We start from the raw sequence: 26,153 nt of genomic DNA, 5'->3' as shown, positions 1-26,153 counted from the left end.
AATGAGTCATTTGAAATAGAGTTTAATAGTGAATTCACATTCTGTTGCTGCCATAGAGCTAAATAATGTACAAATATAGCATATTTCTACATTCACATGTCCTCCTTCATGACACAGGTTTAGTCCTTCATGGCACATTATGAGTACAAACTAATAGGCTACACATATTATGATCTTACTAAAGTAATAATGCATTAATAGTATTTAGAGAATTTGGTAGCTTAGAATCAATTACACAACCTCCCACATCTTAGTTCATTTTTATGTGCATTCATTTATACTCAGGCATGCTTATATTATAAAGTAGTTCAGAATAGACAAAATATATGAATCTTTTTAATACAAACTAAATACAAAACAAATAATTACATTATTAAAAGGTATATAAGTTATATTGCTTTTTCAGGGCACTAAAGTGGCGGCAGATGGATTCAAAAAGGTGTAGCTATGTGTGAATGCATCAATACCTTTGGCAGAGAAATCCTACTGGCCAGAACCTCCTCATCCTTTGCAATAACATAACATAACACCCTTCTTATTCTTATTATAGGCAGCACAAATGATTTCAAACATCCCTTTAAGGGAACCATTGAAGAGCACACCATCTTGTGTTTCTCTATACTCTTGTCATTTCCTAATAAGGCCCTTTCAATGTCATTTCTTGCCTTGAACCCACTCTGTGTGTCTGTCATTAGTAAGAGGATATTCCTAAAGGCCTTGGTTAGGTGTCTGTCATTCACAATTCACACATAGATAGATACAGTAGTAAATGAATAGAGAGTCATTAAAAACACAATTAATAAATTATCACAAATCGCCTTTGACAGTCTGGATTTTGGTTTAACGTCTTCATCCAAAAGACAGCAAAAAGGAACGGACTGGGACCAGAAATCGACCAGTGCATTTTCTATCCTCGAAGTCCCCATTATTATCAAAATAATGATAATGTTGCGCAAAAACACCAAGTGAGACAGGCCCACTGGGTTAAAAAAGGACCAGACCATCTGGCATTTGCTCAAATGCCCTATGATGGCCAGTCCGCCCCTGCCTCCTTCCTCCTAGGGCACAGTGTCACCGTTCACAGCATTACTGTCTAGTCTAACGTTATTAATCCATGAGCATGAGAATAAATAAGGATGATTGTGATTGGTCAGTGTCTGTGATGTGAGGTCAGATGAGTGTTTATGATTGGTTGGAGAGGTCAGAAAAGAGGAGCTGTTTGGTCAGTCGGTGTTGAGTTCTCCCTTGACGGTGATGACTCCTCCCTTGGTCACACTGAAGCCAAAGGTATCCACCACCTGAGCTGTCTCCTCTGGCACCTGTAAAGGGAGACAGAGACCCATTTAACAATCTATCACTCCCTCCCTCTCTCTCTCTCCCTCCCTCTCCCCCTCCCTCCTCTCTCTCTCAAAAATGTTAATCAATAGATCAGATTATTCTCCCTCCCTCCCTCCCTCCCTCCCTCCCTCCCTCCCTCCCCTCTCCAACTCTCTCCCCATCTCTCTATCACCTGTATCTTGTCCAGTACTCCGGTGCTGTCCATCCTACTGGCCACGTTCACAAAGTTCCCCCATATATCATACTGTGGTTTGTGGGCTCCGATCACACCTGCAATCACTGGACCATGGTTTATCCCTAGATAAGGTAAAGGAGAGGAGAAGATTAAAAAGTTAGTTGGGAGGGGGAGATGGTTATCAAGTTAAGGGAGTTTAGGTGTAAAAGCCTCAATCTCTTTTTGTCTTTCCTTGATTCTGTGCATCCTCAACTGTATTGAAGTAGAGGGTCCAAGGTCTCTTCCCTCTGACTTTCTTCTCCAATACATTTTGAGAATCAGGCAAGGAGAGGATGCAAGGAATCGAGTAAAGATTGAATTAGTAAGTCCATATTTGTATTTTCCCTCTGGCCAACCAGCCAGACCGACTCACCGATGCGTAGCTTGAAGCTATTGAAGGATTGTTGGTTGATGGACTCCAGGTTGTTCTTCAGAGCGATGGCAAACTCGACCATGCTGCGTACATGGCTGTAGGACACATCACAGCCCTACAGGGGGAGACAGAGAACAAGAGAACACTTCCACTTCATTGCCAAGATTTGATTGGTGAAAACACTAGCATGATAAGTTACATTTCTTTCGCTTATGCAATCACGGACAGATCACTGACTACCTCAGAGAAGGGAATAAGTAAGGGTGTATTTTTTTAAAGTATTTGATCTCAACCCAGTGAGGCAGAACAGAGCTGTATACAACCTTTCGCTCTTCCCCTATAGCAGGATTGGACAGACCAGCAGCTGCCATGTAGGTGCTGCCAATAGTCTTAATCTTCTCCACAGAACAGAACTTTGGCTTAGAGAGAAGCTGCTAGAGACAGAGGGGTTGAGAGAGAGTTGAGAGAGGGTTGAGAGGGGGGGGAGAAAGGGTAGTTTGGTGACAAACTAATGGTCAGTTCATGGTCAGGTTACCAGTTGAGGAAAACCTCCAGGCCCTTCTTCCCTTCTGAGTTCCAGACCAAACTCTGAAGTGGCACCCTATCCCTATAGTGCACTACTTGTGACACACACACACACAGTTACCTGGTTGCGTATGGCCTTGCCCATGAATTTAGATGCTACATGAAGGGGCAGGACATTCTGCAGTAGTAATTTGTTAACGTTCTCCATCGTTCCATCTCATCTCTCTCTGTCCTGAAACACTTCTTCTGCAGGCACTCCACACGACAGCCTAGTTCGTCCTGAAGAATACACACACCGTTACACACACACACACACACACACACACACACACACACACACATACACACACACATTTTAAACACACACACACACGGTTTAAACACACACGTATATCTACACGTGCGCATGAACACACACACACACACACACACATGAAAGCAAAAAAGGCATGGATGCCACAAGCACGCATGCACATATGAACACAGACAGACAGACAGACAGACCTCCTCCCTCCTCCCTTCTTCCTCCTCCCTCCTTTCCCCCTCCCTCCTTCCCCCTCCCTCCCTCCCTCCTTCCTCCTCCCTCCTTTCCCCTCCCTCCTTCCCCCTCCCCCCTCCCTCCCTCCCACATCCCTCCTTCCTCCTCCCTCCTTTCCCCCTCCCCCCTCCCTCCCTCCCACATCCCTCCTTCCTCCTCCCTCCTTTCCCCCTCACTCCTTCCCCCTCCCTCCCTCCTTCCTCCTCCCTCCTTTCCCCCTCCCTCTTTCCCCCTCCCTCCCTCCTTCCTCCTCCCTCTTTCCCCCTCCCTCCCTTTCTCTGGATGTTACAGTAAATACAAAACAAGAACTCTTTCTTTCCTTTGTTCTCTGCTAGATTTACATGTGACCTTTCATTTGCAGCACAACAGTAGTGTGTGTGTGTGTGTGTGTGTGATGGTACTCACTTCTAGGAGACAAGCATTTGGACGGTAAACAGAGACACGAAGATGAGAGCAATGCAGCCTACTGACCGGTGGAGACCTTTCACCTCTGAGAGATGGAACTACAACACACACACAACACACAACCCTATAGCACATCACACAACTCAGACATACAGATGTAGGATTTTAATTTGAGCCAGTTTTCTACAGCAGGAAAATAATCATGCAGCAACAGGAAATGTAAATTATTATGTGGATTATAATTAATGGACATTTTTTTGTGGGGGTTGATACATTTTTAAGTGGAAATTACAAACTTTAGAAACCTTTTAAAACTTGAATACACTACAAGTTTGCATTTCCTGCTGTGCAAACAAAAGAGTGATCAAATTAAGATCATACATCTGTAACCCCCACTATTAAATATGACAAAACACCAGATACAACACACACCACCATTACACCAGACACACCAACCATAATGCATCAGTCAGCCATAAAATACACTACACTGCTAGAATAAATAGTTCTATATAGCACCTAAAAGGGTTCAACGGCTCACTTCATGGCCCTCAAAAAGGTGCAAAGCACCCTTCCTTTTATTGGTGTAGTTTAATACCAGATCTATCATAACATACAACACTGACATTAACACCACACTTCAAAAGACAACCCTTAACACACAGACATGTCACAAAACATGCCCATAACTAAGACAACAAACGAAACACAGCAGTAAAAAAACTCCCAACTGTCTCTCCAGCTTTAGGTCGTTGAATAACAGGGTTAGGCAGTTCAGCTTCTTGGCTCTCCGCCTGTGATAGATAGAATAAGAGACGAGAGGAGGCAGTTAGAGGAGAAAAATAGCGTATATAGGGATAATGTTATAAGCATGTATGAGCCTTTATAATGTCTAGTAACAAGGCTCATAATATGTTATGTCAGTTAGTAGAGAAAAGAACAGAACACAACAGAAAAGTGTTAGAGCTAGGGGAAGACACTTACCCTGCAGCATCGTCCAGGACCTGACTGGTACTAAGAAAGATTAATTCATTAAAACTACACAAATACAATAATGGGAAAAAAATTATTGAAAGTAAAATAAAAATAAAAATGTGGTTTACCTGTGTGAATCGGTCTGAGTAGGTGGTCTCTCCTAGAAAAACACACACGCAAAACCACAGTCAACGAAACACACACACAATGTCAGAGTTCACTCTGAATACACATACAATTAACTCTGTCAGTGGTGAAAGATTGACAGAAGAGAAAGAAAGCTGTTCAATTATTTGTTTTGTAAGATAAAATAGACGTTTGTGTCTGTCACACCCTGGCTCTGGGGACTCTATATGTTGAGCCAGGGTGTGTAGATTCTATGTGTTTGTGTTCTGTGTTGTAGTTCTAGTTGTTTCATTTCTATGTTGGCCAGTGTGGTTCTCAATCAGAGGCAACGAGTGTCAGCTGTTGCTGGTTGTCTCTGATTGGGAACCACATTTAAACAGGCTGTTTTCCCACAGTTGTTGTGGGATCTTGTTCCTTTTGGTTTGTTCCGTGTTGGTTGTTTAACCTAGGACGTCACGTTGTTCGTTTATTGTTTTGTTCGTATTATCACTAAAGATAATAAAGTATGTTCGCTCATCACGCTGCGCCTTGGTCCACTCACTCTAACGATCATGACAGTGTCCTTCGTGAGGACGGCTAAGGAGACATGTCAATGAAAGGAAAAGGAGTGGGTGGGAGAAAGGGTTAGGGTGTGTGGATACCATGTCATTCATGGCGGTGTGTGTGTGTTTTTGTGAAGGGAGAAGGTAGAAGGTAGAAGAGGCTCTAATCGGGACCAGGTATTCCCTCCCTGTTTCAGTCTGCTTTTCTCCGTTCGGTGTCTAATGATCCTGGTATGTTACCGTATCTCTATTTGCACATCATCTTCTGCACATCTATCACTCCAGTGTTAATACTAAATTGTAATTATTTTGCACTATGGCCTATTTATTGCCTTACCTCCATAACTTACTACATTTGCACACACTGTATATAGATTTTCTATTGTGTTATTGACTGTACATTTTTGTTTATCCCAGATGTAACTCTGTGTTGTTGTTGTTTTTATCGCACTGCTTTGCTTTATCTTGGCCAGGTCGCAGTTGTAAATGAGAACTTGTTCTCAACTGGCTTACCTGGTTAAATAAAGGTGAAATACAAATAAATAAAGCCTATTTAGGATTATGAGGTGGGGGGGGGGATAAGGGGTGTGAAAGTATGTCATGCATGAGTGTGAATGCCGTTGAATGTGTGTGTCTACGTGTCTAAATGAACAGAGTAGGCCGGTGGGTTCAACAGGTACATCACTCACTGTGGACGGCTGTGATTGGTTGGCACCGGCGCCGGTCGGGTTGATTGGCGGCCGGGTGGGTGTGGCCTCAGGGTTGCCGAGGTCAGAGAAGGGGCTGATGGTACTGAGACATCCTCACTGCGGCTCGCTGCTTACGACCACTGACCATTTTTGTACACATACAGGCATCTAACAGCATTTCAACACATACATAACCACACCAATACACACAACAACATGTTCTAAAACATGCACACTGCACACACCTCTTCCTTCTTCCTAGAGGTGGTATCTTCCTTATAGGGGTCGACCACCAGGTAGGTTTTCCTCCCGTTTAGCAGAGAGTCCCGGTTCCCTCCGTCAGCGTCCTCCACTTGGTATGCCCCAGCTAAGTGTCCCAGTGTCTCCTCTGTGATGTGGACACGCCTTGGGTGGGAAACATTGCAGGTAGAAATGTAATGAATAGAACTGACACGTTGTCAATAAAGCGGAGAATTGGGAGCTTTAAAAGTGTGCGGGCCTTCTTGTTCTTTACTAGTATTCTTTGTTAGCCCAGCACCTATGTTTTTAAGGATATGCGTATGACCACTAATATGACTGACACAATGCCTTATTCTGCATGGTAAGCAATCATATCTGTTCTACCGAAGACGTTTCTGTCTGAATTATCTGTAACGTTGTGCCCACCTGAACACACACTTGCATAAAGCTATCATAACACACATAGCCACAGAGAACGTTGCCGGAGTGCACGCCCACTCTCATACTGATCTCCACACCTGTTGCCTTCCGTAGTTTACTACAGAGATATGACAAGGTTATAACAATCAGATCACAAACCATGTTATACAGACTATGTTAAACTATTTCTGCATTGGCAGCGAGACTAGGTGATTTATCAGAAATAGAGCCAATAAAGTAATGAATAGAGAAATTAGATTAGTGATTGAGATAAATGATTTATCAATCTACATGATATCGTAAAATGATACAGATTTATACTGTATACGATAACGTGTATGATTAAAGCAGTTCACAAAAGTGATTCTCAGAGGTGATACATGGAGTTGATACATAGAGTTGATTCATGGAGTTGACACATGGAGTTGATACATAGAGTTGACACGTGTTGACACATGGAGTTGACACCTGGAGTTGATTGACATATTGAATGACAGGCAGATACAGATGAAGGAGAGAGAATTATATGTGAGAGGTGATGAAGAGCAGTGATTGGTTGGTTGGCAGACTGAATTGATGGCAGTGCACATGTCAAGCCCCATCTGAACACAGTTCCTAGCATGGGTGGGGATGGGGTCAGGCAGACTCGACACACAGTAGTAACAGTCACCCAGGATCTTGATACACAAACACTAATTCTTCTGGAGAGGGAAGGAGGGAGAGAGAGAGAGAGAGAGAGAGAGAGAGGCGAGAGAGAGAGAGAGAGAGAGAGAGAGGGAGGGAGAGGAGAGAGAGAGAGAGGGAGAGAGAGAGAGCGAGAGAAAGAGAGACAGAGAGAAAGAGAGACAGAGAGAGAAAGAGAAAGAGAGAGAGAAAGAGAGACAGAGGGAGAGAAAGAGAGAGAGGGAGAGAGAGACAGACAGAGAGAGAGACAGACAGAGAGAGAGAGAAAGAGAGACAGAAGGAGAGAAAGAGAGAGAGAGAGAGAGACAGAGAGAGAGAGAGAGACAGAGAGAGAGAGAGAGAGAAAGAGAGACAGAGAGAGAGAAAGAGAGACAGAGAGACAGAGGGTTGGGAGAAAGAAAGTTAGTAAAGCATTCAGTAAAATAACAGAGGAGAAATTAGATACACAAATAGAAAACAGTTTGTTGTGGGCTGTGCTATTGTACACAATGTCCTGGCGGATTTGAATAGAGACGCTATGTTTTAGACGATACAAATGTGTGCGTGTGTGCTTACTGTAACTCTTTCTTTTATTCTCTGCAGCTCAATTGCAAGAGTTCGCCTGTGACCTTTCCATTTGCAGTACATTTAGTGTGGGTGTATTTTTTTCATACTACTGCACCAAGCTGAGTCAAACCAAGCTCTATTGCTCTGTCCTGGCTACACAGCCACTATAGAACTCTACTGCTCTGTCCTGGCTACACCACCACTGTAGAACTATACTGCTCTGTACTGGCTACACAACCACTATAGAACTCTACTGCTCTGTCCTGGCTACACAGCCACTATAGAACTATACTGCTCTGTCCTGGCTACACAACCACTATAGAACTCTACTGCTCTGTCCTGATTGCACAACCACTATAGAACTCTACTGCTCTGTCCTGGCTACACAACCACTATAGAACTCTACTGCTCTGTCCTGGCTACACAACCACTATAGAACTCTACTGCTCTGTCCTGGCTACACAACCACTATAGAACTCTACTGCTCTGTCCTGATTGCACAACCACTATAGAACTCTACTGCTCTGTCCTGGCTACACAACCACTATAGAACTCTACTGCTCTGTCCTGGCTACACAACCACTATAGAACTCTACTGCTCTGTCCTGGCTACACAACCACTATAGAACTCTACTGCTCTGTCCTGGCTACACAACCACTATAGAACTCTACTGCTCTGTCCTGATTGCACAACCACTATAGAACTCTACTGCTCTGTCCTGGCTACACAACCACTATAGAACTCTACTGCTCTGTCCTGATTGCACAACCACTATAGAACTCTACTGCTCTGTCCTGGCTACACAGCCACTGTAGAACTCTACTGCTCTGTCCTGGCTACACAACCACTATAGAACTCTACTGCTCTGTCCTGGCTACACAACCACTATAGAACTCTACTGCTCTGTCCTGGCTACACAACCACTATAAAACTCTACTGCTCTGTCCTGGCTACACAACCACTATAGAACTCTACTGCTCTGTCCTGGCTACACAACCACTATAGAACTCTACTGCTCTGTCCTGATTGCACAACCACTATAGAACTCTACTGCTCTGTCCTGGCTACACAACCACTATAGAACTCTACTGCTCTGTCCTGGCTACACAACCACTATAGAACTCTACTGCTCTGTCCTGGCTACACAACCACTATAGAGCTCTACTGCTCTGTTCTGGCTACTCAACTACTATAGTTGCTGGAACTGTAACTGTAAAGGAAAACATGAAAATAATACATCAGATTTGGGTCAGCACAATAGTGTGAATAGGGTATGTGTGGTCTTTGAACATATTGTTCAATCATAATCTAATCATCAATTTATTCCATAGCTGTATGTTTGGTATCACATTCATGATTTAAAGCCCCACTCCGTAATTCAAACAGCAACAAAATGGCAGCCCTGCCACTTGGTTTGCTAAAAAGCTGAGAGATGACACTAGGGAAATGTAACCACTCTCAAATTTAATTTAACTATAATTTATAATTGATATTCAATGAGTATTTATCATTCATTTAAATGGCTTAAAAATTGCTGTGAAAATTACAGAGTGCGCCTTTAAGCAAATAAGTGCGTATGTCAGCGTCCCAAATGGCATCTTAATCCCTACAGAGTGCACTACTTTCGAACAGAACCCTATGGGCCCTGGTCAAAAGTAGTGCACTAAAATGGGAATAGGGTGCCATTTAGGATGCATCTATGTGTGCACAGACAAGTGCGCATGTGTGTTTCAATGAAAAGTCCCTGCCCCTGCTATGCAAATCCACTGAGGTGAACATAGATCAACGAGAGAGAGTTTGATACCATTCCATTCACTCCAGCCATTGTTATGAGCCGTTCTCCCCTCACCAGCCTCCTGTGATTTGAACCCATGTTTGTTCTGATGCCCTCTGTCTGTTTGTGACATGTTAGTGACGCACCCCTAGCAATTATCATGTCATTCATTCATGTCTCTCTGTCTCTCTCTCTCTCTCTCTCTCTCGCTCTCTCTCTCTGTCTCTCTCTCTCTCTCTCTCTCTGTCTATCTTCCCGTATCTATGTTCTCGTAGTGACACCAGGCTACACTAGGAAGAGAGCATAAACAGATGACTTACTTTGATGCAAAGATCACGGCTATCAGTTATAGGTTACCATTTAGGATGCAGTCTATGTGTGCACAGACAAGCGAGCATGTGTGTTTTAATGAAAAGTCCCAGCTATGCAAATCCACTGAGGTAAACATAGATGAATGAGAGAGAGAGGGAGAGAGGGGGATGGAAAAGAGGAGGGAGAGGGGAGAGAGGGCAAGAGGAGAGGGAGGGCAAAAGAGGGGAGCGAGAGAGAGAGCGAGATAGAGAGAGAGAGGCAAATGGAAAATGGTGAGGGAGGGGAAAAGGAAAGGGAGAGAGGGAAGGAGAGAGGGAAGGAGGGAGGGAAGGAGAGAGGGAAGGTGGTAGGGAAGGAGAGAGGGAAGGAGGGATGGAAGGAGTGAGGGAAGGAGGGATGGAAGGAGTGAGGGAAGGAGGGAGGGAAGGAGAGAGGGAAGGAGGGAGGGAAGGAGGGAGGGAAGGAGAGAGGGAAGGAGGGAGGGAAGGAGAGAGGGAAGGAGAGAGGGAAGGAGGGAGGGAAGGAGAGAGGGAAGGAGGGAGGGAAGGAAGGAAGGAAGGGAGAGATGGAAGCCAAGCTTTGAATAGTTGAATTTCCAATGATAGTGCAAACAAACTGGACAGTGTTGCCTATACACAATACTACACATGCACTCAGCACACCATGGGCCCTGGTCAACAGTAGTGCACTATATAGGAATATGGTGTCATTTGGGACATAGAAAAACAGACTCACCTGGCTGGAACTGAAAGATGATCACACCACTCGATGAAGAATTCAAGGGAATATCCGATGACATATCCATTTTCCCCATTTCAGTCATAAAGATAATATCGATGGCTATACATTGTGAACATAAAGTCCATTATTGGTTTTTTTGCTACACCGTAACACTTTTTTCTTTTTGATAATGTTATTTTTATTAGTATTATATTATTATTATTATATATATATATCTTTTTTTTGGGGGGGGTAGATCAGCTTTAAAATTGCAGATAGATTGTAGCTTCCATCAATGTAATTGTCTGCATCACTTCCAATCCCCCATATATTATTTTGCAAATATACAGTGGGGAAAAAAAGTATTTAGTCAGCCACCAATTGTGCAAGTTCTCCCACTTAAAAAGATGAGAGAGGCCTGTAATTTTCATCATAGGTACACGTCAACTATGACAGACAAAATGAGGAAAAAAAATCCAGAAAATCACATTGTAGGATTTTTTATGAATTTATTTGCAAATTATGGTGGAAAATAAGTATTTGGTCAATAACAAAAGTTTCTCAATACTTTGTTATATACCCTTTGTTGGCAATGACACAGGTCAAATGTTTTCTGTAAGTCTTCACAAGGTTTTCACACACTGTTGCTGGTATTTTGGCCCATTCCTCCATGCAGATCTCCTCTAGAGCAGTGATGTTTTGGGGCTGTCGCTGGGCAACACAGACTTTCAACTCCCTCCAAAGATTTTCTATGGGGTTGAGATCTGGAGACTCCAGGACCTTGAAATGCTTCTTACGAAGCCACTCCTTCGTTGCCCGGGCGGTGTGTTTGGGATCATTGTCATGCTGAAAGACCCAGCCACGTTTCATCTTCAATGCCCTTGCTGATGGAAGGTTTTCACTCAAAATCTCACGATACATGGCCCCATTCATTCTTTCCTTTACACGGATCAGTCGTCCTGGTCCTTTTGCAGAAAAAACAGCCCCAAAGTATGATGTTTTCACTCCCATGCTTCACAGTAGGTATGGTGTTCTTTGGATGCAACTCAGCATTCTTTGTCCTCCAAACACGACAAGTTGAGTTTTTACCAAAAAGTTATATTTTGGTTTCATCTGACCATATGACATTATCCCAATCCTCTTCTGGATGCACTCTAGCAAACTTCAGACGGGCCTGGACATGTACTGGCTTAAGCAGGGGGGACACGTCTAGCACTGCAGGATTTGAGTCCCTGGCGGCGTAGTGTGTTACTGATGGTAGGCTTTGTTACTTTGGTCCCAGCTCTCTGCAGGTCATTCACTAGGTCCCCCCGTGGGGGTTCTGGGATTTTTGCTCACCGTTCTTGTGATCATTTTGACACCACGGGGTGAGATCTTGCGTGGAGCCCCAGATCGAGGGAGATTATCAGTGGTCTTGTATGTCTTCCATTTCCTAATAATTGCTCCCACAGTTGATTTCTTCAAACCAAGCTGCTTACCAGAGGTGGGTAGAGTAGCCAAAAATTGTACTCAAGTAAAAGTACTGTTACTTCAGAATAATATGACTCAAGTAAAAGTAAAAAGTAGTCATCCAAATAATTACTTGAGTAAGAGTAAAAAAGTACTTGGTGAAAAAACTACTCAAGTACTGAGTAACTGTTGAGTAACGTCTGATTTATTTTTTAACACAAGACAACAATCAGACAGACAAAAATACAAAATAATCATCTTTAATGAATTACAAAATAGCTTAAATTAAAATAATTCAGGTAAATTCAAGTATTAAAAAATAAAATAATAAAAAATAAAAAATAAATAAGCACAAGTAACACAAATTTCCAAACCTTTATACTTTTTTTTTACCAGGCAGAACTAGAATGAGGCAGCCCATAAACTCTCATAAACTGTGTGTGTGTCTCCACAGTGACAGAACAACAGAAGGAAACACACAAACATTTCATACCAGGCATGCTGAACAGAAAACTGCACACCAGAAGGAAGCGGTCAACGTAAAATAATCAATAGGTGTTGATTAGGCCTACTCAGTACCTTTGTATTGCATGGCAAGCAACAGCCCTTTTTCCGTGTGCCTAGAAATGAATACTCTGATCTGTGATTAGGCCACACTGCACATCTCACTGAGCAGAGGAAAAGAGCAGCAGTACACATCAACTGAAAAAGCACCAGTCCATGATAGATGGCCAAATAAAACAATATTGCAGGCCTAGTATCCCAGAACACAAATTAAGCTGAATGCATGTTCTCTAAAAGGCATTAGAGGAGAGTGATGTAGTTGTAGATTGGGCATTATGTTTACTTCCAGTTCCAATATCTAACAAGAAAAGTCAGCAAAAAAAAGTCACACTAACTATATTGCCACCCTGTGGTTTGTCACTGACACACTATAATCCTAAATGACAGTAACATTATACAGAGTTATATAGGTCAATGTCTACTGGTTCACATTTGAATTGATAAACAAGTATATTTACTAGCATTTAAGATGTTCTCCTCTGTGGTCCAGGATGTTCTGAATCTTGGTAGGAGTATTGCTGCTGCAATCAGCTCAGGCTCTTTCATGACATCTCCAAAACGTTTCTGGATCCCTTGCTGCAGGGCGTGAACAAGAGGTGTACACATTTTGCAAGTTGACTCCAACTTCTTCAGCTTGTCCCGCAACTGGTAAAGTGTTGGCAGCAGGAGGCCCATATGCACAGATGATTCCCCTTGGAGGATATTAAGGGCCATGGCAACAGGCTTCATCACAGCAGCATACTCGACCAAAAACCAATTTTCAGCTGGATTGAACCTATAAAAGATGTAACGATAAAACAATTACTTATAGCTATTTCTGGTACAATGTCTTTATTATGCATTGTACATGTTAAATACAAAAAAAAAATATATACATATATTTCATTCAAGTCATCCACAATTGTCACACCACCATGCAAAGAAAACTTAGTTACTTGAGACAAGTGGATTCACCCATTAATCAGCAAGGCTTATTTACTTTTATTATTCTTTAAAAACAAAATATACATTTTGTCAACTTACATCTTTATCTTTAATGCTGTGCAGACATTGCGAATTGCTTGTTCTCCTTGCTCTCGGTGAATGCGCACAATCCTTTCTACAGCGAGGAACAGGGAGCTCCAGCGTGTCTGATTGGGTCGGAGAAACTGTAGCTTGCATTCACGTTCCACTGTTTCATGAGCCATGGTTGACCTGCTGGTTTTATTCCAAAGAGCATGACATTTTGCAAAAGCAGACCGAGACAGCCTCTTGTAGGTTTCGTTTGCAGCAGTGGCATCAACTGTGGATATAAGATTGAGGAGATGGCATGCACACTTTTGGTGCCTTGGAAGTTGGTACTCAAGGCCTGTGTTGTCATCCACGATTGCAGACATCTTGATACTCCACCTCTGACTCACTCTGATCTTCTGTTGCATCATCAAGGGTGGAGTCACTCTCCTCTTGTACATTGATGGCTTCCTCCTCTTTCTCCTCACCATATAATCGAAAGGAAGTTTGAGCCACTGTCTGTTGTCGTCCTGGTCACTTTTTCCCTGATGTGGTACTCAGAATGTATTTCCTCTAATGCAGCAGCAAGGACATCAAACGTGTGTGAGCCTTTGACAGGTCTACAAGCCAATGTGGAGTGCCTATCCAGTGACAGGTGACACCTAAGTAGCTACGTTAGCAACATAGTTCACAGCACTCAGCTTTTTGATGATTATGCTTTTCTTGTGTTTTGCAGCTTCTTGTATTCTTGTGCATAACGTTTTCCTTGTCATTACTGTATGAGGTTGCAAGGTTTCTATCAAAGTATTGAAGGATGGCGTCTCAACCACAGAAAATGGTTGGTTGGCCTCACATACAAAATTTAGCATCAGCTTGTCAAGCGTTGCTTGTGTTACCTGCCCTGGGGCAGCAAAGGCTGTGATTTTTGCATTTTTCACAAGAGTATCACTGGAAGAGGAGGACTTACGCTTTCTGTGGTTCTCTAGTAAGTCTGTGTACTTTGCCAGTTTGTTGGGGTGAATCCTCTGTGGACAAAAAAAAAATATGTGAGCCTACAGGGAGATCAAGACATTAAAAGAGACTTATTATCACATCAAATGTGGATATATATATATATATAGAAAATGTTTAAAACATATGTAACCTAAAAGACAAACATTCGCCTATCCACAGCAAAAAAAAACGAATTTAGGAAACTTACCGCTACATGTTTCCTCAAGTTAGATGTTGAGTTCTTGAATGCTGAAATGTCCGTTTGTTTTGGTAGACACAGAAGACACCGCATAATGTAGCTGTTCTTTCGCACTTTTACTAAGGTAAACATGCTTTCAATATGAGGCCAGGGGGGCGGGTGTTCCTCCTCGTCTGTGTCTGCATTGCCGACGGCTAATTCTGACATTTCTGTGTTGCTATGACTGTAAAGCCAACCCGTCCCGCCACTGAGATTGAGTATGGTAAAGTGACGAGACTGCACAACTACGTTTGATTGGTGAAACACAGTCACGTGGTAGAGCCTTAGCGGAAGTCTCTCTCTCTGTCAAAATAAAACATTAAAATAAGGCATATGCGGGGGGATAAAGACAATGAATACCAAAGAGGTAAAAAGAAAAGTAACGACCTCAATGTAGCCTAATGTAGCGGAGTAAGAGTACAGTTTCTTCTTCACAAATCTACTCAAGTAAAAGTAAAAAGTATAGTGATTTAAAACTACTCCTAGAAGTATAATTTTTTCAAAAACTTACTCAAGTAAATGTAACGGAGTAAATGTAACTCGTTACTACCCACCTCTGCTGCTTACCTATTGCAGATTCAATCTTCCCAGCCTGGTGCAGGTCTACAATTTTGTTTCTGGTGTCCTTTGACAGCTCTTTGGTCTTGGCCATAGTGGAGTTTGGAGTGTGACTGTTTGAGGTTGTGGACAGGTGTATTTTATACTGATAACAAGTTCAAACAGGTGCCATTAATACAGGTAACGAGTGGAGGACAGAGGAGCCTCTTAAAGAAGAAGTTACAGGTCTGTGAGAGCCAGGAATCTTGCTTGTTTGTAGGTGACCAAATACTTATTTTCCACCATAATTTGCAAATAAATTCATTAAAAATCCTACAATGTGATTTTCTGGAAAAAATTTTCTCAATATGTCTGTCATAGTTGACGTGTACCTATGATGAAAATTACAGGACTCTTTCATCTTTTTAAATGGGAGAACTTGCACAATTGGTGGCTGACTAAATACTTTTTTTCCCCACTGTATATACACTACCGTTCAAAAGTTTGGGGTCACTTAGAAATTTCCTTGTTTTCTAAAGAAAAGCAATTTTTTTGTCCATTAAAATAACATCAAATTGATCAGAAATACAGTGTAGATATTGTTAATGTTGTAAATGGCTATTGTAGCTGGAAACGGCTGGTTTTTAATGGAATATCTACATAGGCGTACAGAGGCCCATTATCAGCAACCATCATTCCTGTGTTCCAATGGCACGTTGTGTTTGCTAATCCAAGTTTATCATTTTAAAAGGCTAATTGATCATTAGAAAACCCTTTTGCAATTATGTTAGCACAGCTGAAAACTGTTGTGCTGATTAAAGAAGCAATACAATTGGCCTTCTTGAGACTAGTTGAGTATCTGGAGCATCAGCAGTTGTGGGTTCGATTACAGGCTCAAAATGGCCAGAAACAAAGAACTTTCTTCTGAAACTCGTCAGTCTATTCTTGTTCTGAGAAATGAAGGCTATTCTATGCGAGAAATTGCCAAGAAACTGAAGGTCTCGTACAACGCTGTGTACTACTCCCTTCACAGAGCAGTGCGAACTGGCTCTAACCAGAATAGAAAGAGGAGTGGGAGGCCCCGGTGCACAACTGAGCAAGAGGACAAATACGTTAGAGTGTCTAGATTGAGAAACAGACGCCTCACAGGTCCTCATCTGGCAGCTTCATTAAATAGTACCCGCAAAACACCAGTCTCAATGTCAACAGTGAAGAGGCGACTCCGGGATGCTTCTAGGTAGAGCTGCAAAGAAAAAGCCATATCTCAGACTACCCATCTTCATCTTTTATTTTTATTGGCCAGTCTGAGATATGGCTTTTTCTTTGCAAGTCTGCCTAGAAGGTCAGCATCCCGGAGTCGCCTCTTCACTGTTGACGTTGAGACTGGTGTTTTGCGGGTACTATTTAATGAAGCTGCCAGTTGAGGACCGATTGTATTATTTGGCATTCATAGACTGGTTTTATGCAGCACAAACTTTATATCCAAGCTGCGAGAGAGTGAGAGGACAGCTAAGGTAGGCTATAGGCCTACAGAATAGTGGTATATTCTAAATAATATCTATTGGTTACTGATTAGTATTCTGTTTCATTGAAAATTAATTTTACAATCTGCAATGCTTGAATTTCCCACTTTAATTAGGCTACTACCAACCTGGATTCATGGGTAAACGTAACACAGTAAATGTAAATCTGGGACACTCCAATTAGTATGACATGTTACGTTTCGTATGGTATGTATTAATTTGTGGATGTCCACCATCCATTTCTTTTGATATGTTACGAATTACAATTTGTTGTGCCTAACGTTAGCTAGGTGGCTAACTCTAACGTTAGCTAGGCTAAGGGTTAAGGTTATGGTTATGAGTTAGGTTAGGGGAAGGTTTAGCTAAGTATTTGCAAAGTAGCTAAAAAGTAGTATGTTGCTAATTAGCTAAAATGCTAAAGTTGTCCGTGATGAGATTCGAACACGCAATCTTAGTTCCTAGACATTTGCATTATACGCCCACCCATCCACACCAACTACAAGCACTAGCACCACATAATCTAATAGCCTATCGATAGGCAGCCGTGTGGACGTTGCAATTTCAGAACCATGGACAGCGATCGGTAGCCTATACTTTGTGAGTGGCTGACGCATTAGAGTTTTTTTGGGGGGGATGTTCAGAGAAACAGCGCTATGCCAGTGACACACACAGAAACACACCAACACACACACACACTATTTCATATAACTCACCACTGTAGCAACAGAAGGGAAGTTCCGTCTCACATGTGTAGTCTGCCAATTCGCGTGATTTATCGAACACTGACACATAGTTCCCGTAGTGATTATTGGGTGTTCCTGAACGGCAGTGTCTGAATAAAGAGTTACTCTGGTCCGACCAGCTCCAGTCTCTGAACAGGCCGATCCACGCCCAGCTTCCCTTCGCTAACACGTTCCCTATCTTCTGGCTCTCAGCCAGGTTCCTCACACTGGCCATGTCTGTGTAGTGCTGTCTGCAGTAGCTCTGCCCTTCCTCCCATGTCATACTTTCCTTTGACAAGATGAACCTCTCAGAAATGTTGGTTGTCTTTCCTGCAATTATTGAATGCATCTTGATATCCAGGTAAATATTTCACAAGAAATCTATACTTGTTTTCAGTAATGTTTATATAGTGTCACTCTAGTGATGTGATTTGAAGGAGTCAGGCGCAGGAGGGTAAATCACAGAATAACAGGTTTATTCCGTTGACACAGCGGTACGCAGCAATGTGTCAAACACTCCACTGTGGAAATATACAGCGCACTGGAAACAACAAGGCACACGGGTGAATATCCCGGCGATACAAAATACAAGAGCTCCACCGAGCTAAACTAACCTCCACAATAAACAATCACACACAAAGACAAGGGGGCAGAGGGAACACTTATACAGATACTGAGGAGGGGAATTGAAACCATGTGTGTAATAAACAAGACAAAACAAATGGAATGATGAGATGAGGAGTGGCAGTGGCTAGAAGACCGGTGACGACGAACGCCGAAGCCTGCCCGAACAAGGAGAGGAGGCAGCTTCGGAGGAAGTCTTGACAGTACCTCCCCCCCTTTGACGCGCTGCTGGACACCGGCCTCGGGGACGGCCAGGAAGATGTGGAGCAGGGCGAGCCAGATGGCGACGGTGGAAATCCCGCAACAGGGAGGGATCGAGGATATCCCTCACCGGGACCCAACACCGCTCCTCCGTACCGTACCCCTCCCACTCTGAAGGCCCCCCACCCGACAACTCGTATCCAGGATGGAACGGACGGAGTACGCCGGGTCCCCCTCGATGTCGAAAGGGGGCGGAGGGACCCCTAGCACATCAGACTCCTGGAGCGGACCAGCCACCCCCGGCCTGAGGAGAGACACATGAAACGAGGGGTTAATACAGTAATAGGGAGGGAGTAGCAACCTATATGTAACCTTGTTGATTCTCCTCAGGACTTTGAACGTCCCCACAAACCGCGGGCTCAGCTTCCGGCAGGGCAGGTGGAGGGGCAGATTCTGGGTCGAGAGCCAGACCCGATCACCCGGTACAAAAGCCGGGGCCTCACTGTGGTGGCGGTCAGCGTTGGCCTTCTGGCAACGCACAGCGCGCTGGAGGTGAACGTGAGCAGCGTTCCACGTCTCCTCCGCACGCCGAAACCAGTCATCCACTGCATGAGATTCGGTCTGGCTCGGATGCCACGGTGCCAGAACCGGCTGAAACCTAAGACACATTCAAAGGGAGTTAGGTTAGTGGAGGAGTGACGGAGAGAGTTCTGGACATATTCTGCCCATGGCAAGAACACTGACCACTCCCCCGGCCGGTCCTGGCAGTAGGACCGCAGGAACCTACCCACATCTTGATTCACCCGTCCCACCTGCTCATTAGACTCTGTGTGAAACCCAGAGGTCAGGCTAACCGAGAGCCCCAGACGTTCCATGAACGCCTTCCAGACCCTGGATGTGAACTGGGGACCCTGGTCAGACACTATGTCCTCTGGCACCCCTTAGTGCCGGAAGACGTGAGTAAACAGGGCCTCCGCCGTCTGCAGGGCCGTTGGGAGACCGGGCAGAGGAGGCAGGCTTTTGAAAAGTGGTCCACAACAACCAGGATTGTGGTGTTACCCTGAGAGAGGGGAAGATCAGTTAGAAAGTCAATACACAGGTGGGACCATGGCATTTGTGGAACTGGTAAGGGCTGTAACTTACCCGCTGGGAGGTGCTTATGTGCCTTAGTCTGGGTGCACACCGAGCAGGAGGAGACATACACCCTCACGTCCTTAGCCAAGGTAGGCCACCAGTACTTTCCGGTCAGGCAGCACACTGTACGACCGATACCTGGGTGACCAGAGGAGGGAGACGTGTGGGCCCAATAGATCAGATGGTCACGGACAAGAGACGGCACGTACTGCAGCCCAGCTGGACACTGAGGTGGAGATGGCTCTGTGTGTACCGCCCGCTATATGTCCACATCCATCGCCCATACTACCGGCGCCACAATGCAGGAGGCCGGGAGTATGGGGGTGTTGTCTATGGGCCTCTCCTCTGTGTCGCACAGTCATGACAGCGCGTCTGCCTTCACGTTCTTCGTACCCGGAATGTATGACAGAGTAAACTCAAACCGGGTGAAGAATAGGGCCCACCTGGCCTGGCGAGGGTTCAGCCTCCTCGCTGCCCGGATGTACTCCAGGTTACGGGGGTCCGTGCAGACGAGGAAAGGGCGTTTTGCCCCCTCGAGCCAGTGCCTCCACATGGTCAGGGCTCTGACCACAGCCAACAGCTCCCGATCACCAACATCGTAGTTCTGCTCTACCGGGCTGAGCTTCTTGGAGAAGAAGGCACGGGGCGGAGCTTGGGTGGCATGCCCGAGCGTTGAGACAGGATAGCGCCTATCCCTTCCTCGGACGCATCCACCTCCACTACGAACGGTAGTGATGGATCGGGATGGGCCAGTACCGGGGCTGAGGTGAACAGAACCCTCAGGTTACTGAAGGCCCGGTCAGCCTCAGCAGACCAGCGGAGCCGGGACGACCCACCCTTCAACAGAGATGTGATGGGAGCTGCGACCTTGCCAAAGCCCCGGATAAACCTCCGATAGTAGTTGGCAAAGCCAATAAAGTGCTGCACCTCCTTTACCGTGGTTGGAGTCGGCCAATTATGCACGGTTGAAATGCGATCTCCCTCCATCTCCACACCTGAGGTGGTAATGCAGTGTCCGAGGTAGGAGACGGACTGCTGGAAAAACAGACACTTCTCTGCCTTGGCATAAAGGTCATTTTCCAACAGTCGGCCCAGCACTTTGCGATCCAGGGACACATGCTCGGCGCGCGTAGCCGAATACACCAGAATGTCATCGATGCACCATGCATTGACTCGATCACAGATGGGATGAGGGGCAGAGGATAACTATAACGTATTGACCCCTTGTTCAATGCTCGGTAATCAATGCACGGGCACAGACCTCCGTCTTTCTTCTTCACAAAAAAGAAACTTGAGGAGGCGGGCGAAGTGGAGGGTCGTATGAATCCCTGGCGCAGGGACTCGGAGACGTATATCTCCATCGCCTCCGTTTCAGCCTGCGACAGGGGATATACATGACTCCTTGGAGGCACAGCGTCTACTCGAAGGTTTATCGCGCAATCCCCCCCCGCCCCGATGAGGTGGTAATTTGGTCGCCTGCGTTTTGGAAAACGCGTGCTCCAAATCGAGGTATTCGGGGGGGATGCTCACGGTGGAGGAAGTGTCTGTACTTTCCAGCTATGCACCTACACTGACACTCTCGCGACCACCCCGTGAGAACCTTCTGCGACCATGAAAAGGTGGGGTTGTGTAGTGCTAACCAGGGTAGACCCAACACAACAGGGAAATCGGGGGACAAAATAATAAAGAATGTGACGTGCTCTCTATGGATCCTTTGGGTAACCATCGTGACTGGTGCTGTAACTTCCCTAAGGAACCCTGACCCTAATGGTCGACTGTCAAGTGCTATGATGGGCAGTGGAGTGGATAGGGGAACCAATGGAATAGCTAGACTTAGAGCTAACGACCTGTCCATAAAGTTCACAGCTGGGCCTGAATCGACCAGAGCCTTACACTGGGAAACTACGGGGTAGTCAGGGAAGGTGACGTGTATGGTGCAGTGTGCAGCAGAGGGCTCTGACCGAGTGTGGGTTTGCGCTACCTGGGGTGATGCGAGAGTGCCCTGCCTGCCGCCTCCAGACCCGGAAGAACCCTGACGACAGCGTGCATTATAATGCCCTCTTCTGCCACATGAGTGACACTGAAGCTGTCCTCCTCCATTCTTCCCGATCCGAGTTGGGGGGGGGAGGTGAACCGGGCAGGCCACTCCCAGGACGTCCTCTAGCAGCCAGCAGGTTGTCCAACCGGATGGCCATGTCCACCAGCTGGTCGAAGGTTAACATGGCTAGCTCCCTTCGGACGTCCTCTCGCAGGCTGCACCGGAATCCGTCGATCAAGGCCCGCTCGTTCCACCCGGACCCAGCCGCTAGGGTCCGGAACTCCAGGGCGAAGTCCTGCACGGTCCTCGTCCCCTGCCTCAGTTGGACCAGACGCTCGCCCGCCTCTCGTCCTTCGGGCGGGTGGTCGAAGACTGCACGGAAGAGGCGAGCGAACTCCCCGTAGTTGTCCAACGCGGTTCCTCCTTCTCTCCAGACCGCGTTGGCCCACTCCAGGGCTTTCCCCAAGAGGCAGGAGACGAGGGCGGACACCTTCTCCCGCTCCGATGGAGCCGGGCTGATGTTCACGAAATAGAGGTCCAGCTGCAGGAGGAATCCCTGGCAGGGGGCAGCCGTCCCGTCAAACTCCCTCGGTCGGGATAGATGAATCCCTTGGGGTGCTGGAGTGTTGATGGCTGGATCCGGTCGCTCAGCTGGTTCCGACGGGTCGGGTCCTCTCCTCTCCAGGCGTCTGATGACCTGGAGAACCCGATCCATCGCTTTTCCCAAGCTGGCTAGCATCCTGGAATGCTCTTGACCCGTGCCACGACTCCAGGCATGGGCTCTTCTCCTGCTGACTCCATGAAGGAGTCAGGCGCAGGAGGGTAAATCATAGAATAACAGGTTTATTCCGTTGACACAGCGGTACACAGCAATGCGTCAAACACTCCAGTGCGGAAATATACAGCGCACTGGAAACAACAAGGTACACGGTTGAATATCCCGGCGATACAAAAGACAAGCGCTCCACTGAGCTAAACTAACTTCCACAATAAATAATCACACACAAAGACAAGGGGGCAGAGGGAACACTTATACAGGTACTGATGAGGGGAATTGAAACCAGGTGTGTGTAATAAACAAGACAAAACAAATGGAATGATGAGATGAGGAGCGGCAGTGGCGGGAAGACCGGTGACGACGAACGCCGAAACCTGCCCGAACAAGGAGAGGAGGCAGCTTCGGAGGAAGTCGTGACAGTCACTGCATATGCATGTTAGAGTAATGTGAAGTTATGATAATGTTATACTTATTTCCTATTTTTACATGTTCTGATAGTATAATCATAGAGCTGTAAATACACCAAAGAGTAACATTTCTCACCGTTGTAGCAGACCGAGTAGTATTTTTGGTCGCAATGGAGATCCCAACATGTCCCATACTCTCCTGTCACTACATAGTGCTGATTAGTGTATTTACCATCTGAACTGTCCCAATTCCTAAACTCAGCCTCTCCATCTCCATAGAAACCACTATCTTCCAGAGACCACCTCCAGCTGTTAACATGATTATACAGCCCTATCCAGGCTGATCCATTATAACCACTTTCTACAGTGTTGACCAGCCTCTTCATATCCTCCATGTTGTCTATGGTGGCCAGGTCAGTGTACTTCTCTCTGCAGTATCTCTGTGCTTCAGTCCAGTTCTTATTCATTTTCACAAAGTGATACTCATGAGCAAGGCATGAGGAGAGAGTGTAGAGCCCTGTGGAGAAGTCCATTATCTCATTAATATTTTCACTGTAGTGTCTATGTGAGGAACATTATCTACATTTTGGTGCAACCAATGAGGACAATGAAACCTGCAGTAGCAGTGGTTTAACAGTTATCCTTGGGACTGACCCGGTTTGTTCTTACTCTCACTTCGATAACGTTGGTCTGTGCACGGCCCTGTCCCCGATGCGAATTCGATAAATACTAGAATTCTACGCTTTGCATCTTGGAACTTTGCTATCGAACTCACTTGACTGTCTTACAATGTTACAAGAAAATTAAGCTTGCAATTGTGCTTTCTGCCACTGTGTGCTCTCCATGCGGTGTGACGTGAACAAAAAAAGCTCAATATGTGAAAATACTTGTAAATGGACAATTCTGCCAGATAAATGTTGTCAACTTAAAATGTAAAATATGGATTTAAAAACAAAACCTTAATAAAGACACTGACCAGAGAGAAACAGGACCAGCGCCTTCTTGTCCATGACTTAATAAGACAGACCTCTTGTACCTACAGACCAAGGTGAATACATTTAGACATAATACTAGAATTGTCATCATTGTTGTCATCCTCATCATCCTGATCATCACCATCATCCTCATCATCCTTATCATCCTCATCATCACCATCATCATCATTATCGCTAGTGGTGAGCACCAATATCGATAATCCGAGTGGCATATTCTGATATCGGTTTATCCCAGCTGTTAAACTACACTATTATGTAAAATAGCATACATGACTGTTCCTGCAGGCACAAAACCCTCTCACAGGCGTTCAACTTAGCATAGTTAACTGCCTGCTGGTGGGCCATCAACTGGCTTCCCATTGTATTCTAACTGGTTGGGTAGCTTAGAACGTTCAGACCTGGTCCAACGGGCAATGAGCAAGCAGTTGTCTGAATTTCACAACGCCGTCAAAGTGAAGTCCACACAGTTGCAATGTAATTCATTCAAACCTATAGATATCAGTTCAAAAAACAGCTGAAATTGATATAGATTTTCCATATCAGTGCCCATCACTAATCATCACCATCACCACCAGCAGTGGAATCATCACCATCAGCAGTAGAATCATCACCACCAGCAGTAGAATCATCACCACCAGCAGTGCACCTGTACACAGCCCATCTGAAATTAGCCCGCCCAACTACCTCATCCCTATATTGTTATTTATTTTGCTCATTTGTACCCCAGTATCTCTATTTGCACATCATCTCTTGCACATCTATCATTCCAGTGTTAATACTAATTGTAATTATTTTGCACTATAGCCTATTTTATTGCCTTACCTCCATAACTTGCTAAATTTGCACACACTGTATATTATATGTATTTCTGTTGTATTTTTGACTTTGTTTTGTTTTACCCCATATGTAACTCTGTGTTGTTGTTTTTATCGCACTGCTTTGCTTTATCTTGGCCAGGTCGCAGTTGTAAATGAGAACTTGTTCTCAACTGGTTTACCTGGTTAAATAAAGGTGAAATAAAATAAAATAAAAATAAAAAGTGGAATCATCACCACCAGCAGTGGAATCATCACCATCACCACCAGCAGTGGAATCATCAACACCAGCAGTAGAATCATCACCACCAGCAGTGGAATCATCACCACCAGCAGTGGAATCATCACCATCACCACCAGCAGTAGAATCATCAACACCAGCAGTAGAATCATCACCACCAGCAGTAGAATCATCACCATCAGCAGTAGAATCATCACCACCAGCAGTAGAATAATCACCACCAGCAGTGGAATCATCACCACCAGCAGTGGAATCATCACCATCACCACCAGCAGTGGAATCATCACCACCAGCTGTAGAATCATCACCACCAGCAGTAGAATCATCACCACCAGCAGTAGAATCATCATCACCACCAGCAGTAGAATCATCAGCACCAGCAGTAGAATCATCACCATCATTTATCATAAGCATTTGCAACATAATAATTTATCGTAATTTGCAACTGTAAGTCGCTTTGGTTAAAAGGGTCTGCTAAATGGCATGAATTATATTATGAATACGTCCCAAATGGCACCCTTTTCCCTATATAGTGCACTACTTTTGACCAGCGCCCATAGGGAATAGGGTGCCATTTGGGACGGATCCTATGACTTTAGTGAAGACACATCCAGGATGTATGGAGACCCATTCCACCGAAATGCCAAAATGAAACAATTACATGAATGAACCAATTCAATTCATAAAAACAAATACATGAATACAACATTTAAAAAAATGTGAAAACACATATACATAGGGCAGCATCCCAAATGGCACCATATTCCCTATGTAGTGCACTACTTTTGACCAGGGTCCATAGAGCTCTGGTCAAAAGTAGTGCACTATACAGGGAATAGGGAGCTATTTGGGAATCGAACGCAGCCATAGTTATATGCACTGTGTCAGTGTGCATCTTATTTTCCTGAACCAACAAATATTTCCTGTGTACAAAGAGGACAGACAATTCTTGTAGTTGGGATTTATGTTCTTATTGTATTACTGTGTTGTTGTGTCTTCTCTCTTCTACCAACACTTCATCTCTCTCTTCTCTCTTCTACCAACACCTCATCTCTCTCTTCTCTCTTCTACCAACACCTCATCTCTCTCTTCTCTCTTCTACCAACACCTCATCTCTCTCTTCTCTCTTCTACCAACACCTCATCTCTCTCTTCTCCTCTTGAACCCCAGATCTGTTTATTATGTTCATGCTATCCATGCAAAACTGTCTGTCACAAATAGTTCACAGTGCCGTTGTCTACACCCCTTCTCTTACCTGTATAATTTGCATATGACAGTGTTTCATACAGGCGTATGAAAATCATTGGTGTGGGTATTTTTTTTCAACAATAGTGTTGTTCTATTGTGAGAGGTCAAAACGTTACTAGGTATTTCTCTTATAAGCTTCTCTGACATCTTAATTCTATGTAGGTATACAAAATTCATATTTTTACTTTCCATGTTTAATGAAAAATAAGGTCAACCATAGAGATCTTATCATTC

General features: G+C 44.7%; 2 protein-coding genes across 2 annotated transcripts; both read right to left on the bottom strand.

Moving 5' to 3' along the window:
- Positions 1 to 61: 61 nt before the first annotated feature.
- On the bottom strand, positions 62 to 2,658 carry LOC123482848 (adenylate cyclase type 2). The gene is made up of 5 exons (XM_045211783.1): positions 2,572 to 2,658; positions 2,249 to 2,359; positions 1,926 to 2,040; positions 1,511 to 1,635; positions 62 to 1,319 (listed from the first exon to the last, which is right to left on the bottom strand). The coding sequence occupies exons 1-5, from the start codon at positions 2,656 to 2,658 to the stop codon at positions 1,224 to 1,226; spliced, it is 534 nt and encodes a 177-aa protein (XP_045067718.1). The 3' UTR covers positions 62 to 1,223.
- Positions 2,659 to 6,062: 3,404 nt separating this feature from the next.
- LOC121554311 (C-type lectin 1-like) lies at positions 6,063 to 17,744 on the bottom strand. The gene is made up of 2 exons (XM_041867817.1): positions 17,430 to 17,744; positions 6,063 to 6,130 (listed from the first exon to the last, which is right to left on the bottom strand). Exons 1-2 carry the CDS (start codon positions 17,719 to 17,721, stop codon positions 6,093 to 6,095), a joined length of 330 nt encoding a protein of 109 aa, XP_041723751.1. The 5' UTR covers positions 17,722 to 17,744; the 3' UTR covers positions 6,063 to 6,092.
- Positions 17,745 to 26,153: the final 8,409 nt, after the last annotated feature.

The sequence above is a fragment of the Coregonus clupeaformis genome, chromosome 39, assembly GCF_020615455.1.
Source record: "Coregonus clupeaformis isolate EN_2021a chromosome 39, ASM2061545v1, whole genome shotgun sequence".
NCBI lineage: Eukaryota > Metazoa > Chordata > Actinopteri > Salmoniformes > Salmonidae > Coregonus > Coregonus clupeaformis.
The sequence above is the reverse complement of the archived record's forward strand: the minus strand, read 5'-3'. Positions and strand labels throughout refer to the sequence as shown.